At 44.5% G+C, this 18,993-nt stretch overlaps 1 protein-coding gene and 1 non-coding gene across 2 annotated transcripts in view; one reads left to right on the plus strand and one right to left on the minus strand.

The window, feature by feature from the left end:
• Window positions 1–16,152, plus strand: part of B4GALNT2 (beta-1,4-N-acetyl-galactosaminyltransferase 2 (SID blood group)) — a 33,035-nt gene extending 16,883 nt beyond the window's left edge. Inside the window, exons 7-11 of the mRNA XM_072744588.1 lie at window positions 859–945; window positions 8,838–9,025; window positions 9,960–10,100; window positions 13,389–13,608; window positions 14,481–16,152. Of these exons, the coding sequence (XP_072600689.1) occupies window positions 859–945; window positions 8,838–9,025; window positions 9,960–10,100; window positions 13,389–13,608; window positions 14,481–14,686 (842 nt within the window). The 3' untranslated portion in view covers window positions 14,687–16,152. The remainder of the gene's footprint in view (window positions 1–858; window positions 946–8,837; window positions 9,026–9,959; window positions 10,101–13,388; window positions 13,609–14,480) is intronic.
• LOC112918193 (U6 spliceosomal RNA) lies at window positions 327–435 on the minus strand. Its single transcript, XR_003234626.2, has one exon. It is a non-coding gene; the product is annotated as a U6 spliceosomal RNA (small nuclear RNA).
• Window positions 16,153–18,993: the final 2,841 nt, after the last annotated feature.

The following is an 18,993-nucleotide window of genomic DNA, read 5'->3' on the forward strand; positions in this document are numbered from 1 at the left end:
GCAGCTCCCTTCAGCTCAGGTCATGATGTTAAGATCCTGGGTTTGAGCCCCACATCAGGCTCTCTGCTCAGTGGGGAGCCTGTTTCTCCCTCTCCCTTTACCTGCCACTCTACTTGTGCCCTCTCTGTCAAATAAATAAATAAAATCTTTAAAAATAAATAAATAAAATTTTATGGGGGCACCTGGGTGGCTCAGCGGTTGAGCATCTGCCTTCAGTTCAGGGCGTGATCCTGGCGCCCCAGGATCGAGTCCCACGTCAGGCTCCCCGCTTGGAGCCTGTTTCTCCTCCCTCTATGTCTCTGCCTCTCTCTTGGTGTCTCTTGCGAATAAATAAGTAAAATCTTAAAAAAAAAAATTGTGTATAGTCCTTGCACAGGGGCCATGCTGATCTCTGAATCCTTCCAATTTGAGTAAATGTGCTGCTGAAGTGAGCACTGATTTACCCAAGGTATTTCAGATAATAAATGGCAAAGTCAAATGTAATCTGGACCCTCTGATTCCAAGCCCACTCCACCCCACCAGACTCTCACAGTGGAAGACATGTGAGCTAAGGGGCATTCAACAAGGGGCACCTGGCTGGCTCAGTCAGAAGAACACGTGGCTCTTGATCTCAGGGTTGTAAGTTCAAGTCCCATGTTGGGCACAGAGATTACTTAATTTAAAAAAAAAAAAAAAAGGCGTTCAGCAAGGTCCCCAAGGACACATAGCAAGTCAGGAGCCAGAATGCTGTCAACTCTGTGGGTCTCATCCCACGCAGGATGTTCTCTACTGAACCTTCACCCCTGCAGCTTCCTTGAGGCAGTGTGGAGAGTGGCCCAGACACCGTGCTGCCCACCTTGACCTTATTTCTCCTTCCAGTGAGTCTGGAGTCCAAGTCCTCAGTGGCCAAGTTTCCAGTGACCATCTGCCATCCTGTCATCCCCAAGTTATATGACCCTGGACCAGGTAAGGCTCTTGCCCCTGGGGTTCCAGGGTGGGATCTTGTAGAGCAATTGATGAAATTCAGAAGGGATCCGCTCTGAGGTGGAGGAGAATTCATGAAAATAACTGCCCTGATAGAATTCCTGACAAACAAGATTTGTTTGGAGGAAAAAAAAGAATTCTAGGACATACTCTCCTAATATTGCTTAATTGTATTTAACTGATTATGTGTTTCTGCTTATTTTGAAAACAAAAAAACAATTAATTATATCATCTTAAGTAATGATAATAAAAACAGAGTGGTATTGGACTATGGCTAAAAATATCAGTGGAATCACATTGGAAATCCAGGGACAAACACTTGGAGTTTTACCATATGATAAAGGTAGCTTTTCAGATTAAAGGGTGAAAAGATGGATTATCCAAGAAATCACATGGGACACCTGTGTAGATAAAGGAAGATAAGAGTCGAACCTATCTTACAGTTCATACCAAGATAAATTCCAAATTGATCAACTATCTCATATTTTTAAAAGCTAAAAATCAAACAAACAGGGACACCTGGGTGGCTCAGCGATTGAGCATCTGCCTTCAGCTCAGGGCATGATCCGGCACAGGCTGAGGGAGAAGCAGGCTCCCTGCAAGTAGCCCAATGTGGAACTCAATCGCGGATCCTGGGATCATGCCCTGGGCCAAAGGCAGACGCTCAACCACTGAGACACCCAGGCATCCCAAATGTTTATAACATTAAAAAAATATATTTTATTTATTTATTTGACATAGAGACTCAGAGAGCACAAGCAGGGGAGCTGCAGTGGGAGAGAGAGAGGATGACACGTGGCTCAATCCCAGGACCCTGGGATCATGACTTGAGCTGAAAGCAGCTGCTTAACCAACTGAGCCACCCAGGTGCCCCTCATCTGCACTTTTTTAAAAAAAGATTTTATTTATTTATTCATGAGAGACAGAGAGAGAGAGAGAAAGAGAGAGACACAGACACAGGCAGAGGGAGAAGCAGGCTCCTCCCAGGGAGCCTGATGTGGGACACGATCCACGATCTCTCTCTCTGCGTGTCTCTAATAAATAAGCTTTTAAAAAAGTTATAAAAAATTTTTTATTTTTATTTTTAAATTTTTATTTATTTATTCATGAGAGAGACACAGAGAGAGAGAGAGAGGCAGAGACACAGGCCGAGGGAGAAGCAGGCTCCATTTAGGGAGCCCGATGCGGGACTCAATTCCAGGACCCCAGGATCACACCCTGGGCGGAAGACAGGCGGTAAACCGCTAAACCCAGGTATCCCCCAAAATTTTTTTAATGCAAATGAAAAGCACATTCATATCAGAAAGTATTGGACAAGAAGTGAGGGGCAGGCAGTCTTATAAACTCCCGGTGGGAAATGTAAATTGGCACAGCCTTTCCGGAGGCGATTTGGCAATACCTCTCAACATTTGGGATATGTATTCCCTTTGGGCCAGCAATTGCACTTCTAGAAATTATCACGTAGATACTAGTATCTGTGTGAAGTGATGTTTGTTTAAGGTTCTTTACTGCAGCATTTTTTGCAAAGACAAAGTGGGATGCACGGGTTAGATCAAGTGTGGTCCATCTATATAATGAAATTCCATGCAGTGGCGCTCAGAAGGAGGGAGGAGGAGCACAGGGGGAGGGGTTCTTTTTAGACTGATACAAAATGCTTTCTAGGTTATAAGCAAGTACAGAAGAGAAGGGAGAATAAGCTATTATTTCTGTAAAAAGAAGAGGGAAGGGCAGCCCCGGTGGTGCAGTGGTTTAGCGCCGCCTGCAGCCTAGGGCGTGGTCCTAGAGTCCCGGGATCCAGTCCCACATCAGGCTCTCTGCATGGAGCCTGCTTCTCCTTTTGCCTGTGTCTCTGCCTCTCTCTCTCTCTCTCTCTCTCTCTCTCTCTGTCTCTCATGAATAAATAAAATCTTAAAAAAGAAAGAAGAGGGGAAAATATATATATATAATTGCTTGGTTATGGAAAAATAAAGAAGTTGGTAATATTGGTTGCTTCCTGGCTTACCAATTGGAGAACAGAAATGGGAACAAGTATTTTCAAGGCATAAATTTCAATATATTTAGAATTTTGAACCACTTGGCACTTTTTGGATATATTGCCTATATATTCAAAATGTATTGTATCCAAAGAGTCTTTTTTTTTTTAAGATTTTATTTATTTATTCATGAGAGTCACAGAGAGGGAGAGGCAAAGACACAGGCCGAGGGAGAAGCAGGCTCCATGCAGGGAGCCTAATGTAGGACTCGATCCCAATCCTGGGATCAGGCCCTGAGCTGAAGGCAGAGGCTCAACGCTGAGCCTCCCACGCGTCCCAATAGAGTCTATGCAAAACACATGTTGAATTATTATTTAAAAGTAGTACCATGAAATATCCAGGGAGAAGGATTTAAAATACTTGCCCAACACGATAACTATCTCAAAAATAAGAGAAATAAGCACAAGAAATTCACACGCAATTTTTTTCTTTTTTGGCTTCAGATTTGCTTTAAATAAAAGGTGTTACAGATAACAATGGAAACCTCCCCAACTTATTCCCCTCCTTTCTGCTAACAACCACCATCACTTAGGTCGTTTCCCCGCCACTTTTGTACATTTCATATGTAGATTTCTCACAGGAGCGCGTGCATAGAGCATATGGTGTGGTTTTATGCATTTTTGAACTGTTCATAAAATATGGTATGAAGTTCTAGATTCTGACCTTTTTTTTTTTAATTTTTATTTATTTATGATAGTCACAGAGAGAGAGAGAGGCAGAGACATAGGCAGAGGGAGAAGCAGGCTCCATGCACCGGAAGCCCAACGTGGGATTCGATCCCGGGTCTCCAGGATCGCGCCCTGGGCCAAAGGCAGGCGCCAAACGGCTGCGCCACCCAGGGATCCCTAGATTCTGACCTTTTGTCAGTCTGTGGCTTGTATTTTGATTTTGTTTCTAGGGTCTTTTGTCCTAATACTGATTCTTTGTTTTCTTTCTAGCTTTTGCTTAAGAAAGTCTTCCCTACCTTGAAGCCATAAAAATATTCTCCTGTATTTTCTTCCAAGGTTTCACATTTGGCTTTTCACATTTAGATCTTTAATCCCCACAGAAGCTATTGTTATGTGTGGCATATAACAGGGATCTGATTTTTTATATATGGATAGTATATTGTCCCCACACCATATATTGAATGAGTCCATCCTCCTCCTCCATGGCTTGCGTGGCCAATCTGTCACATACCAAGTTTCATATATGTAAAGGTCTGAATTTTAATTTAAATTCAATAAATTAACATCTAATGTATTATTAGTTTCAGATGTCGCAGTCAGTGATTCAGCAGTCTTATTAACACCTAGTGCTCATTACATCATGTGCCCTCCTTAATGCCCATCACCCAGTTACCCTATCCCCACCCCTTGCCCCTCCAGTGACCCTCAGTTTGTTTCCTATGGTTAAGTCTCTTATGGTTTGTCTCCTCTGATTTTGTCTTTATTTTTTCCTCTCTTCCCCTATGATCCTCTGTTTTGTTTCTTAAATTCCACACGAATGAGATCATATAATTGTCTTTCTCTGATTGATTTATTTCACCTTAGCCTAATACTCTCTAGTTCCATCCATGTTGTTACATATAGCAAAATTTCATTTTTTGATGGCTGAGTAATATTCTAGTGTGTGTGTGTGTGTGTGTGTGTGTATACATACATGACATCTTCTTTACCCATTCATCTGTTGATGGACACCTGGGCTCTTTCTATAGTTTGGTTATTGTGGACATTGCTGCTATAAACATTGGGGTGCAATTGCCCCCTTTTTTATTTTTATTTTTATTTGTTTATTTATTTGCAAGTGCCCCTTTGGATCATTACTTTTATATCTTTGGGGTAAATACCTAGTAGTGCCATTGCTGGGTCATAGGGTAGCTCTTTTTAACTTTTTGAGGAACCTCCATACTGTTTTCCAGGGTGGCTGCACCGCTTGCATTCCCACCAACAGAGTAAGAGAGTTCCCCTTTCTCCACATCTCCACTAACATCTGTTATTTCCTGACTTGTTCATTTTAGCCATTCTGGCTGGTGTGAGGTGGTGTTGTCTTCCTTTTTACAATGTTTTAAAGATTTATTTATTTATTTGAAAGAGAGAGGGTGGGGAGGAGAGCTGGAGGAGGGGCAAAGGGAGAGGGAGGGAGAGAATTTTGAGCAGATTCCTCACTGAGCAGAGCCTGACATAGGGCTCGAACTTATGACCCTGAGATCATGTCCTAAGCCAAAATCAAGAGCCAGATGTTTAGCTGACTGAACCACCCAGGCATTCCTCTTCCTTTTCTTTTAAATCTTATAATTTATTTATTTTTCTTGTTTTACTGCATTTGGTTAAAATCCCCAGTACAGTGTTTTTTGTTTGTTTTAATTTATGAGAGACACAGAGAGAGGCAGAGGCATATGCAGAGGGAGAAGCAGGTTCCTTGCAGGGAGCCCAGTGCAAGACTCAATCCCAGGACCCTGGGATCATGTCCGGACCAGAAGGCAGACACTTAACTGATTGAGCCACCCAGGTGCTCCTTATTTATTCATTTTAGAGGGAGAGAGCCCATGAGAGGGGTAGGAGCAGAGAGAGCAGGGCAAGCAGACTCCAGGCTAAGCATGGCATTGGACGTGAGGCTCTATCCTACCACCCCAAGAGCTGAAATCCCACCACCTGAGCTGAAATCAAGAGTCAGATGCTCAACTAATTGAGCCATCTAGGTGCCCGACTAAAGATTTTTGTTTCTACTTTCTATTTTCTGTTTTCTTACGAAGAGTTTTTATTATGAATGAGTATTGAATTTTAATCAGATAATTTGCACCAATTGAAATATTTTTCTCCTTTAATTGGGTTCATGTAATGACTCACACTAATTTGATTTTGTGATGTTGAAGTATCCTCACATTTCAGGAATAAATGCATTTTGATTACAGTGCATTTTTTGACCAAATGCTGAATTATTTTATTATTTTATATAATTATTTTATTTAGGATTCCTGCATCTGTGTTCAAAAATAAGACTATCTTGGGATCCCTGGGTGACGCATCGGTTTGGCACCTGCCTTTGGCCTGGGGCGCGATCCCGGAGACCCGGGATCGAATCCCACGTCGGGCTCCCAGTGCATGGAGCCTGCTTCTCCCTCTGCCTGTGTCTCTGCCTCTCTCTCTCTCTGTGACTATCATAAATAAATAAAAATTAAAAAAAAAAAAGACTATCTTTCCCTGTAATGTCCTTGCCCAGGTTTGTTATAAAAAGTATATAGTCCCATGAGTTGAGTAGCTTTCCTGTTTTCTTTTTTTTTTTTTCTGTTTGTTTTCTTAACTATTTTCTTTCTTTTTTTTTTTTTTAAAGACTTTATTTATTCATGAGACACAGAGAGAGAGAGAGAGAGAGAGAGAGAGGCAGAGACAAAGGCAGAGGGAGAAGCAGGCTCCATGCAGGGAGCTTGATGTGGGGCTCAATCCTGGGACTTGATCCTGGGACTTGATCCTGGAACTCCAGGATCACGCCCTGGGCCCAAGGCAGGCACTAAACCACTGAGCCACCCAGGGATCCCTGTTTTCTTAACTATTTTCTTAAGTGAATTATAACAAAGCAGGAATTATATGTCCCTTGATGTTTTGTTAAAACTTGTCTGGTCCCTGTGTCTTTTTTCTCTTCTTTCTTTTTTTTGTCTAGATTTGCAAGGGAGGTGGTTAGAGGCTAGGGGAAAAAATGTGAATGAAAGGAGTGGGAAAGAGGAAAAAAATTTAATAACATTTCTGTGTCTTTAGTGGTTATTAATATAACCATTGAGTCCATTTTTAAGTATTTCTATAAAATTATCCATTTGATGTAAAATCAACCAAATTTTGGTCATAAGGTTGTTCATAACATTCTCTTATGTTTTTAAGAGCATTCTAATACATCTGACGTCAGGTAACCCTTTTGGCTCTTAACATTTATTTTTCAATAATTTTAAGTTTTTTTGTTCTTTAAGATTTTTAATTTATTTATTAATGAGAGACACAGAGAGAGGCAGAGAGACAGGCAGAGGGAGAAGCTGGCTCCATGGAGGGAGTTCGACGTGGGACTCAATCCCGGGACTCTAGGATCATGCCCTCCACCAAAGGCAGGCGCTAAACCGCTGAGCCACCCAGGGATCCCCTTCTTATTTATTTTTTCATACGCATGATTCTGTAATTTATTTAAGAATTTTAAACATTCTCATTTTTAATAATTTTCGGACTTCTCTATTTTTGGTCTATCTGGAATGCATTCATTTGTACACGGTAGACTCATTGTCTGTCGTTCATACTAATTTTCTTTAAGCGTTTCGTAATTTTTGTTGGTGAGCTCATGTTCAGTAGGAGGTTTCACTTGCTTATTTTGTTTTTTCCTCTCTCCTTTCTCTCTCCTGATTCCTTCCCATCTCAGAGCTTTACAGTTGGATTGACTCCCTGTTTCCCCAGATTTCTGATCTACTTTTCTATACTGGAGTCTCAGGGTTCCTGTCTCCAATAATTTTGGAGTTATTAAAGAGTTGGTTGCTGGGCCTGAGGATGGCTGTGAGGTAGTGTCACTTGTTGTTGTTGTTGTTGTTTTTAAGATTTTATTTATTTATTCATGAGAGACACAGAGAGGCAGAGACATAGGCAGAGGGAGAAGCAAGTTCCCTGCAGGAGCCCAACGTGGAACTCGATCCCAAGACTCCAGGACCTCGGCCCAAGGCAGATGTTCAACCACTGAGCCACCCAGGTGTCCCAGAAATAATGTGTATTAATTAAAACAAAAATGTATTTTTGAGCATGGTTATATCTTTGTATTTTTCTTTATCATTGCTCTATATTTAGAAAAATAAGGAATCTCAAAAAGAAAGCTATACCACCAACTTCCAGGAGTCCTCTATCTTGACCACACCCTACAGTACTTCATGCCTCTGATTCTCTACTATCATAAAAGAACCTAACTTGGCAGGTGGCTCAAGAAAAGGAAAGACACAATTTATTTGGCATGTCCTTGAACACAAGTTACTTGACTCTTCCCACTGATCATTTTTCCCTCACTCCCTCAGACCCAGGGGGAACAGGTATTAAAAAAGGGCATTCTGGAATGACTTCTGACTTCCATCATTCTGAGAAGGAGCTCTGCAGTGGGGTTCTGGAGCACTCACCCACAAGCCCCAGGTAGTGTTGTGGCTGTCAGCATGCATGGAGTCCAACAGAGCCCACCCACCCAGACATCCAACGGGCTCAGTCAGCTGGCATGGCTCCACATTTGGTGACTAAATCCCAGAAAACACATCAGCAGCTCCAGCTGATTCATCATGAGGCTGTTCCTTTTCCAAGTTCACCCCTCAAGCTGGATGATCTGGCCCAGGCCCTCCACTGTCCAAGTAGACCTACTTCCACTCATGTCTTCCTGAGGAGAGAGACCAAGTGTGTTTCTCTCTAAGACTGCGGCTGATGACCGGGGCAGGTCCCAAGTCCTTTAGATGCTTTCTTCCTTCCCTGGGCCCCATGCCCCTCCATCTGGAGCCCCATGATGGGCAGAGCTCAGTGCATTGCAATTCCTAGTGTTAACATGAGGGCAGGATGCAAGCAAAATGCTGACAGGCAAGCATAAGATGAGGCATTCACACAGACAGTAGGGAGTGGCATAGTGGAGCCAACAGGGGAAAGAAATTCTAGAAGACAGACAAAATTTCAACAAGCTAGGTATATTTTAAATATATTTATTTTCTGTCCCAACTAACAAACTCTTACTAAGTGCTAATGGTGTACGAGAGGCACAAGGCCCACACTGTGGGGTCATGGCATAAGGCAATCATGAAGAGTATAAGTCAAGTCACTAAGGCTTCCCAAAAGGCAGAGCTGTGACATTTACCCTTTTCTTGCTCAGAGAGAAAGCTCAGAGACCTGGTGACCATTGCCACCAAAACTTTCCTCCGTCCCCACAAACTCATGACTCTGCTCCGGAGCATTCGTATGTACTACCCAGACTTGACAGTGATCATAGCTGATGACAGCAAGGAGCCCCTGAAGATTACTGACAACCACGTGGAGTATTACACCATGCCTTTTGGGAAGGTACGTCCCTCCCAGATGGGGAGACATCTGGGTCTTGGGACAAGAGGGCCCCAAGAGTCAGGTTCTACCCTGGATGGGGATGCCTGAGTGGCTTTCCCAAGGAAGCATAATCCCGGAGTGGAGGGGATTGCCAACTCCAAATTCACAGAAAAATTGGATCATGCTCCCATTTCTTCATTAATGAGGTAGTTGTTCTGCTTTCCCTCGCACTTGGGACATTCACTGAGGTCCTTCTAAGTGACTTGAGATGCCTGACATTCTAAGGATTCCTGACACGCAGAGGAACTTGTGATCCTTATGTCACCCAAGCTAGAGGTGCTCTCTCTCTCTCTTTCTCTCTCTCTTTTCCACACGCACACCCTCCTTCCCACAAGGACACACAGAAGGAAATGGGTATTATATATACCATAGCGTCCCACCTTCTCACACCTTCCAGGCATCATAAGGGGCAATAGAAGGAGAGTCACAGACACTCAGCTGAACAAGGACTTCAATCCATCCACATTGACTCTAGGACCAAGAAAGGACTTTCTAGCCTTTCTTCGCCTCAGTCTTTGATTCAGGGAGTCACTGTTTTTCCTCCAGTGCCTCTGAGACATGGACTCACTTTAACCCAGTGGTTCTCAACCTGTTTCGGGCGCAGCCTGGCTGCTGGGAATTTAGAAAGCTCCTGGGTGGGATCCCTGGGTGGCGCAGCGGTTTGGCGCCTGCCTTTGGCCCAGGGCGCGATCCTGGAGACCCGGGATCGAATCCCACATCGGGCTCCCAGTGCATGGAGCCTGCTTCTCCCTCTGCCTGTGTCTCTGCCCCTCCCTCTCTCTCTCTATCATAAATAAAAATTAAAAAAAAAAAAAAAAAAAAAAGAAAGCTCCTGGGTGATTCTAATATGTGGCCAAAAATGGCAACTACTGATCTAACCTCATTTCACCTGCAGGGTTGGTTTGCTGGTAGGAACCTGGCCATATCTCAGGTCACCACCAAATACATTCTCTGGGTGGACGATGATTTTCTCTTCAACAACAAGACCAAGATTGAAGTGCTGGTGGATGTCCTAGAGAAAACAGAACTGGATGTGGTAAGGGAGGGTTGCCAGTTTTACCTCAGTGGTGATCTTTAGAGACATCCAGGAGAGGGAAGGGGAGGAGGGAGGAGAGGATGGGGCCGGAGGGGGAGGGTAACCAGGAAGGGGAGGGGCTGTTGTAGGAGATGCATAAACCAGCACAGCTTGGGTTGAGAGCATCACACCAGGAATCAGGAGGTCTGTGGCTTCTTTTTCTGCCTCCCATTGTTACTTTTTTTCCAAGCAATTTGGATCCCCACATACATACACACATTAACCCTTGTTCTATCTTTAAAGAGGTGTGTTTATGTATCTCTAGAAGTGGTGTGGTGTACTGCTCACTACAGCAATACTCTCTGGTTCTGTCACACACCATTTTAAAAAATGTGAATGTGGGATCCATGGGTGGCTCAGCAGTTTAGCGCCTGCCTTTGGCCCAGGGCATGATCCTGGGAGTCCTGGGATCGAGTCCCATGTTGGACTCCCTGCATGGAACCTGCTTCTCCCTCTGCCTGTGTCTCTGCCTCTCTCTCTCTCTCTATGTCTCTCATGAATAAATAAATACATCTTTTTAAAAGAAAATAAAAATAAATAAAAGCACAGGTAGCCCTAATGACATTAAAAGAAAAAAAAAAGAAGAGGGGCACCTAAAAAAAAAAAAAAAAAAGAGGGGCACCTGGATGGCTCAGTGGTTGAGCATCTACCTTTGGCTCAGGTCGTGATCCCAGGGTTCTGGGATTGAGTCCTGCATTGGGCTCCCCAAAGGGAGCCTGCTTCTCCCTCTGACTCTCTCTGTGTCTTTCATGAATAAATAAAATCTTAAAAAAAAAAAAGAAGAATGAGAACATCAAAAATCATTTCACATATAGAAAAGAAAAAGACAACTACAGTTAATAATACTGTATTGTATTCTTGAAATTCGTGAAGAGAATAGATCTTCGATCTTCTGGCCATGTCCTCACTGGTAACTAAGTAGGTGTTGGGTATGCTAATTAGCTTGATCGTGGTGATCTTTTCACAGTGTGTATACACATATGTTGAAACATCAAGCTGTACACCTTAAATATATAATTAAAAATATATGTACAATTTTATTTATTTTTTTAAAGATTTTTTATTTACTTATTCATAGAGACACAGAGAGAGAGAGATAGGCAGAGACACAGGCAGAGGGAGAAGCAGGCCCCATGCTGGGAGCCTGAGGTGGGATCTCCAGGATCAGGCCCTGGGCTGCAGGAGGCGCTAAACCACTGCGCCACCGGGGCTGCTTCCAAAAATATATGTACAATTTTAATGTGTAGCTCAATAAATTAAAAGGTAGCTCAATAAAAGCTGGAGTTTAAAAACACAATTTAAAGAAAGAAAAACCAGGAAATGGATAAGATCAGTGTCATTGTGATCACAGTTACCTCTTCCAGGACAGTCCCCAAGGCATCTGTATTAAGACCTCTCCTGGCTACTCTTCCAGAGAGCAAATCACAGTAGCATCAGTGAGGTAGAAAGCATAGTTGCCGTCATGTAAAAATCCAAGCTGGCACCTGACTCTACTTCCCGCGTCAGCCTGGACTAGCCTCCTTGCCTTGATGCCACACTGTCCTCATGGTCCTCGGCTGCGTGGCCGGAAGAAAAGGGGAGAGAAAGTGGAAGACAAGCATCTGTCTTCAAAGAATGTGCTAGAAGCTGCAGACATCCCTTCTAACTTCCATCTTTTCAGCCAGGACTTAGTTAGACACATGGTCAAACCTCACAAGGAAAGTGTGGAGAGGGAGTCTTTAGTGATGTAGCTGGCTGTATCTTAACTTAGGCCAGTTAGACATCTGGGTAGCTCAGTAGCGGAGCATCTGCCTTCAGCTCAGGGCATGATCCTGGGGTCCTGGGATCCAGTCCTGCATCGGGCTCCCCACAGGGAGCCTGCTTCTCCCTCTGCCTGTGTCTCTACCTCTATGTCTCTCGTGGATGAACAAGTAAAATATTTTTTAAAAAAAAATTGGGCCAGTCAAAACCCAGAGGGTCTGTTTGCTAAAGGCAAGAGGAAAGCACTGATGATGCAGGACAGGGACATTAAGCCACCCTGGATGATCCCGCTGGTTCAGGAATGGATGTCCTTGCTCATCCTGTCTTGCTGGGGCTCACACATGTAAATGCACACATCTTCCGTGAGCGCGTGGACGGCCCAGGAGAGCCAGGAGTGGGAGGAGGGCAGCCTGAGATGCGCGGCACGTGGCTCGTTGCAGGAAGCCTGGCAGCAGGGACTCCAGAAGGGGACCCGTGTGCACGCAGGCTGCCGCTCGCCTGCACCGCCTGCACCGCAACACTGCTCCTCCTCATGGAGGGGAGGTTACTTGCCTTCTGCAAAGAGTGAGCCTGCTGTAGGGTAAGTGGAGCAGAGTGGTCTGCCCCTTGTACTTGGTGCTCTCTGCTCCATGGACATTTCTGGAGTGAGCAGTGATAGAGATTTTTGAATGTAGGTGAGGGTTGGTGGACTCCAGAACCAATGGCCAAGAAAGCATTCTTGAGACGTTTTTGGTGCAAAATGGTGGTTTTATTCAAGAACAGGAACAGGACCCATGGGCTGAAAGAGAAGCTGCCCAAGGACTGTGAGGAGCAGCGGATTATATATACTCTGGGGTTGGGGGAGGTAGAGATATGGGAAGTTTCAAAAGGATTTTCACATGCGAAAAAGAAGACTCAGGAACCCTGAGGTGTGGCTATTGTCAAGCCAAGGTTGTTTTTCCCTCTGGCAAGGCATTAACATTAAGGCAGTTGGGGGCTTCCTGGAGGAACTTTATACTCGGTCAGCCTCAAGTATTTGTCAATGGGCTGCAGGTTAGATGGACGCTGAATTTTATCTACATTTCCTTCTGCCTTTGTTTCTCACATCAAGCAGGATGAAAAGATCAAAGGACCTATAGCCAAGTGCCCAGAGGGCTGTGGCTACCACAGCAAAAAGAGTATCCTAGAAGGGACAACTGGGTGCCTCCGGGTTGAGCACCTGCCTTTGGCTGGGGGTGTGATCCCAGAGTCCCAGGATCCAGTCCCACATCAGGCTTCTTGTGTGGAACCTGCTTCTCCCTCTGCCTGAATCTCTGCCTCTCCCTCTCTCTTTCTCTCTCCTCTCTCATGAATAAATAAATAAAATCTTAAAAAAAAAAAAAAAAAAGTATCCAAGGAATAGTATGAAGGGTAGAGAACAGGTGTGTTTTCTTGTAACTGAGGTTCAGTCCAGGAAGGCTTCCTGGCAGAGGCAACATGGATCTATCAAGTCTGGGTTTTCTAACATGCATTTCTCTGCCCACCGATTAGGTAGGTGGCAGTGTGCTTGGAAACGTGTTCCAGTTTAAGCTGTTGCTGGAGAAGAGTCAGAATGGGGACTGCCTTCACAGGAGGCCAGGCTTTTTCAGGCCCTTGGACAACTTCCCCAACTGCGTGGTGACGAGTGGCGTTGTCAACTTCTTCCTGGCCCACACAGAGCGACTCCAGAGAGTGGGCTTCGACCCCCGCCTGCAGCGAGTGGCTCACTCAGGTGGGGACAGGCTGAGTGAGGAAGGTGCTGGCTTGCACACTGGCCTTGGGATTTATGCTTTCCAGGGACCTTGAGCCACTGATCATGGCCCTTGCCTTCAGCAGTGGGCTTCTCTCCCTCCCCAACCTCCAACCCGGTAGTTCAAGGTCTCTCTTGCCTCCCTCCTCCCCTCACTGTGACTTCCTATCTCCCATCTGCTGCTCCCACTTGAGACACCCTACCCCTCCAGCTGTGTCCCCTCCCTCCTTCCCCCCCCCCCTTTTTTTTAAGGTTTTATTTATTCATAAGAGACAGAGAGAGAGGTGCAGAGACACAGGCAGAGGGAGAAGCAGGCTCCATGCAGGGAGCCCGATGTGGAATTCGATCCCAGGTCTCCAGGATCAGGCCCTGGGCTGAAGGCGGCACTAAACCGCTGAGCCACCGGGCTGCCCCCCTCTTTTTTAAAAAACATTTTATTTATTTATTCATGAGAGACAGAGAGAGAAGCAGAAACATAGGCAGAGGGAGAAGCAGGCTCCATGTGGGGAGCCCAATGTGGGACTTGATCCCAGGATCAAAAGGATCATGGCCTGAACCAAAGGCAGATGCCCAACCACTGAACCACCCAGGTGTACCCCTCATTCCTCTTATTCCCTCAGCTCTGGAGTTCATAGTTCTGTCCAGCTGGAAAGCTCATCTGTGTCTCTCTGTTCATACTTCTGAGAAATTTATTTATTTCCTTCCAACTCATCAGCTTGGACAGGTGGTTTTGCAGGGTGCTCAACCTCCCCATGGGTATAAACTATACCCCTGCTTCCCTCCCCCCCCCCCCCCCGACCTGGAATATGGCCCTGGGTCTCTGGGTGAAGGTCATGTTCTTCCTCTCTTGGCAGAGTTCTTTATTGATGGGCTTGGGAGCTTGCTCGTGGGATCATGTCCAGAAGTAGTGATAGGTCACCAGGTCCGATCTCCCATGGCTGATCCGGAGCTGGCCATCCTGGAGAAGACCTACAGTGCATTCCGGACCAACACGAACGACCAGGTCCAGTTCAAGCTGGCTCTCCACTACTTCAAGAACCATCTCCAGTGCTCCACATGAGGGTGCCCAGGCATCAAAAATGTTCTACACTTATTGGTTGTGGGTGTCTAGGACAGCGGAACTGGTGATTGGGCTACCAACCGATGAGATGAATGTTGTAAAGAACAAGCCAGAGTGGGTAGGACAGATGAGTCAGGCTCAGTGACTAACAATTTCCATCAGAGACTTAGGGTCATTAGAAATGGACCAATCCCTGAGAAGGGCAACAGAGGCCTATCAATAATAATCATTATTTGTATATTGTGGTACTATTTGTGGAGCATCCGTGCACAGGGCATCTCACATCATCTCATTTGATCTCATGCAAAAGAATATATTATGGGTTGGTATCCTTGGTCAAAAGAATGGCTGTGGGGTTTTGAGGATTATTTGGTAGAAATTATATCATAGTCAGAAGCATCATCTCCAACATCCACAAATGTTTGTTTGTTGCTACCTTGGGGACTCAAATAATGGGATTAATGCAGGGTCCTGGTCTTGAGGATGATGCAGCCTGGTCCAGTTCAGTCGGCTAGCAGAATTGTGAGCCAGGATCAGGGGACCAGAGGAGAGACGAGTGATCGGGGCCCAGGCAGCTGAGGAAGTCTCTGTGGGGAGAGGTCAGCTGGAGCCGGGAGGATGGATGGGATTCAGGCAGCAGAGGGAGGAAGGGAAGTGAGCACTGTAGCCTCCTGTCTGCCACAACAAAGGTTTCCCTGGCATCAGACTTGCTACTGTAAGGACACATTCCAGAACATCAGGGATTGAACTCTGAACCTGTGCTAAGGTGCCATGATAAATAGTGTAAGTGCAATGGTGCTGCCAGGAATTTGAGATCAATTGTTGATCACTCAAGACCAATGTCATGTGCAGAAAGGAGCCATCACATGTTGTGGAGGAAGGCTCTCTCTGTTATCTCGGGAGTCGGCAGATTCTACAACTACTGTACCTGCCTTTAGGGCTTCCACTCTTTGCTGCTGAAGGTGCTCTGGGGTAGTTCAGGATCCCTGAAAATGTGGCTCTGAGATATGAATAAAACTCCATGAAAATGTTTTGGTGGTCCAACAATTTTGAAAAATACCGAAAGTTGTATCTCCCTCTTGGAAAGTTGCAATTCACATTAGAATTAGAAATTAGAAATTAGAAATTAGAAAGTCTCTGAAAGGGCAGCCCGGGTGGCCCAGGGGTTTAGCGCGGCCTTCAGCCCAGGGCGTGATCCCGGAGACCCTGGATCGAGTCCCAAGTCAGCCTACTTCTCCCTCTGCCTGTGTCTCTGCCTCTCTCTCTCTCTCTGTGTGTGTGTGTGTGTGTCTATGAATAAATAAATAAAATCTTTAAAAAAATAAAGTCTCTAAGAAGTCCTGCAGTGAAGAAATTGGGTTAATTTTGTTTAATTCAGCATTTCCCAGCTATGAATATAGACTGGCAATCATTTTTTTTTTAATACTCCCAAACCCAGAGTTGAACACCTATCTCATTCCATTTTGGACATCATCAAGATTCTATTACAGGGACCCCTGGGTGGCTCAGCGGTTGAGCATCTGCTTTCCACTCAGGGCATGATTCCAGGATCCGAGATCAAGTCCTACATTGGGCTCCTTATGGGGAGCCTGCTTCTCCCTCTGCCTAAATAAAATCTTAAAAATAAAAGAAAAAAGGATTCTATTACAAAAGCTTCAGCAGCTTTAACATGGACAATCATTTGGTGCGATAGTACATGCACTTTACCTATAATAACGGAGCTAATGGAAAAAAAATAATAACAGAGCTAATGGGAAGATGATGGTGGATTGTCCCATTCAGTCCTGCCTTTAGAACCAGGCAAGAGAAGCCCCTCGCTGGATCCTGTGCTCTAGAGAACACTGTATATCACAGACACACGTGCTTGCCGATGAATACCGGGAATCTCTGTCACTTGGGATCCAGTGCTCAGCCGGAGTACAGCATAACCTGTTATCCTAGATACCCACTCCCGGGACTAACAGTGTTCAGGCCCCAGGGAAATGCTTCTTCACACCTCATGTCCTCAAATGACAACTGCAATCCAGATGCATCAAAACTCTGTGGCAGGGCAGCCGGGGTGGCTCAGCAGTTTAGCGCCGCCTTCAGCCCAGGGCCTGATCCTGGAGACCTGGGATCAAGGTCTCCCGGTGTGGAGCCTGCTTCTCCCTCTGCCTGTGTCTCTACCTGTGTGTGTGTGTGTGTGTGTGTGTGTGTGTGTGTGTGTGATGAATAAATAAAATCTTTAAAAACAAAAACAAAAACCCTCTGTGGCAGTGCTTTGGAGTGCAGGTGAGACCTGAGTGGCCAAATGCTTAGGTAAAGGAAAAAGACAATTTTTTTTTAATTTTTATTTATTTATGACAGTCACAGAGAGAGAGAGAGAGAGAGAGAGAGAGAGGCAGAGACACAGGCAGAGGGAGAAGCAGGCTCCATGCACCGGGAGCCCGACGTGGGACTCGATCCCGGGTCTCCAGGATCGCACCCTGGGCCAAAGGCAGGCGCCAAACCGCTGCACCACCCAGGGATCCCAAGACAAATTTTTAATTTGTTAAATCCTGCCTCTCAGATACCATAAATAGCAGCAGAATCTTGCCTAGTACTAGTGTCAATTTTCTTGCCTTTCATTCATGGTTCTGAAGTGCTAAAAAACTAGTATAGTTGTCAAAGCAACTGCACAAAGTGGCTGTAGGGACATTTAAAAACAGTACACTGGGCACCTGGGTGGCTCAGTGGTTGAGCCGTCTGCCTTTGGCTCAGGTCCTGATCCTGGAGTCTTGGGATCGAGTCCCACGTCAGGCTCCCTGTGGGGAGCCTGACTCTCCCTCTGCCTATGTCTCTGCCCCTCTCTCTGTCTCTCATGAATAAATAAATAAAATCTTAATAAAAAATAAAAATAGTAAACCCTTTGTACTCATTAATTCTTACATATATAGATCTAGATGTATGATGCTTGAAATGTGACATCAATTATTTACATTGGCAATTTGGTTGGTCATTGAATGCTGAAGTTGCAATAATTTTACTTATATAAAAATATTTAATGACTTAAATGTTCAAAAATTAAATTTAAAATAGCTGAATTTGATTTTTAAATGTGGTTATTTGTCCATTAGAATTTTGATTTTCTTTTAATCTTTTAAAAAGTTATCTATTTACTTATTTTAGAGAGAGAGACAGCCCGAATTGGAGGAGGAATAGAGGGAGAGGGAGAAAGAGAATCTCAAGCAGACTCCATGCTGAGCATGAAGCCTGACTCAGGGCTCCATGTTATGACCCTGAGATCATGATGTGAGCTGAAACCAGAAGTCCAACACTTAACTGACTGAGCCACTCAGACCCCACTATCTTTTAATATTAGTAGATAATTTTGAGTATTTAAAAATGTTTAAAAAGATTTTATTTTTTCAGCAATCTCCACACCCAATGTGGGGCTAGAACTCACAACTCTAAAATCAAGAGTCACATGCTCCACTGACTGAGCCAGCCACGTACCCCAATTTTGAGTATTTTACAGGAAAAATAACTTCTACAACATAAAAAATAATTTTAATTCAAAAACTTTTTACAGGGGATCCCTGGGTGGCTCAGTGGTTTAGCGAAGCCTTCAGCCCAGGGCGTGATCCTGGAGACCCAGGATCAAGTCCCACGTTGGGCTCCCTGTGAGGAGCCTGCTTCTCCCTCTGCCTGTGTCTCTGCCTCTCTCTGTCTCTCATGAATAAATAAATAAAATCTTTAAAAATAATAAAAATAAAATAAAATAAAAACTTTTTACATTTGCTTCAATTTACCGCTGAGGTAAATTTTGCACACTTTGAACACACTCATCTTTTTAAATTCCTTAGATTATTAAGGAATACAGCACTTAGTGTGCTGGTCCACAAATCCATAAGGAACATGCATCAAAAAGTAATCAACACACTGTTTCCTTCGTCGAGAAAGTCTTGCCATGAAAAATAACAGCTCAACTAAAACAGTGTGCTTTGCCTTAAAAAAAAAAAAAAAAAAACATGCCCAAGCTCTTTATCTCAATGCAGACTAGTCGCAAGAGTTGGCAGACCAGCCCTTGGGACATAGTTTGGATTAAGGGTTGGCAAAATTTTTGTAAAGGACCAGACAGTAAACATTTTAAGTTTTGTGAGCCACTGAAGGTCTTTTTTTCTTTTTTAAATATATAACTCTTTAAAATGTAAAAATGGGATAGCCTAGTCAGTGAAGCATCCGACTCTTTTATTTTTTTTTAAAGACTCTACTTATTTATTCATGAGAGACACAGAGAGAGAGACACGCAGAAACCCAGGGAGAGGGAGAAGCAGGCCCCATGCAGG

The sequence above is a fragment of the Vulpes vulpes genome, chromosome 2 (assembly GCF_048418805.1).
Source record: "Vulpes vulpes isolate BD-2025 chromosome 2, VulVul3, whole genome shotgun sequence".
Taxonomy (NCBI): domain Eukaryota; kingdom Metazoa; phylum Chordata; class Mammalia; order Carnivora; family Canidae; genus Vulpes; species Vulpes vulpes.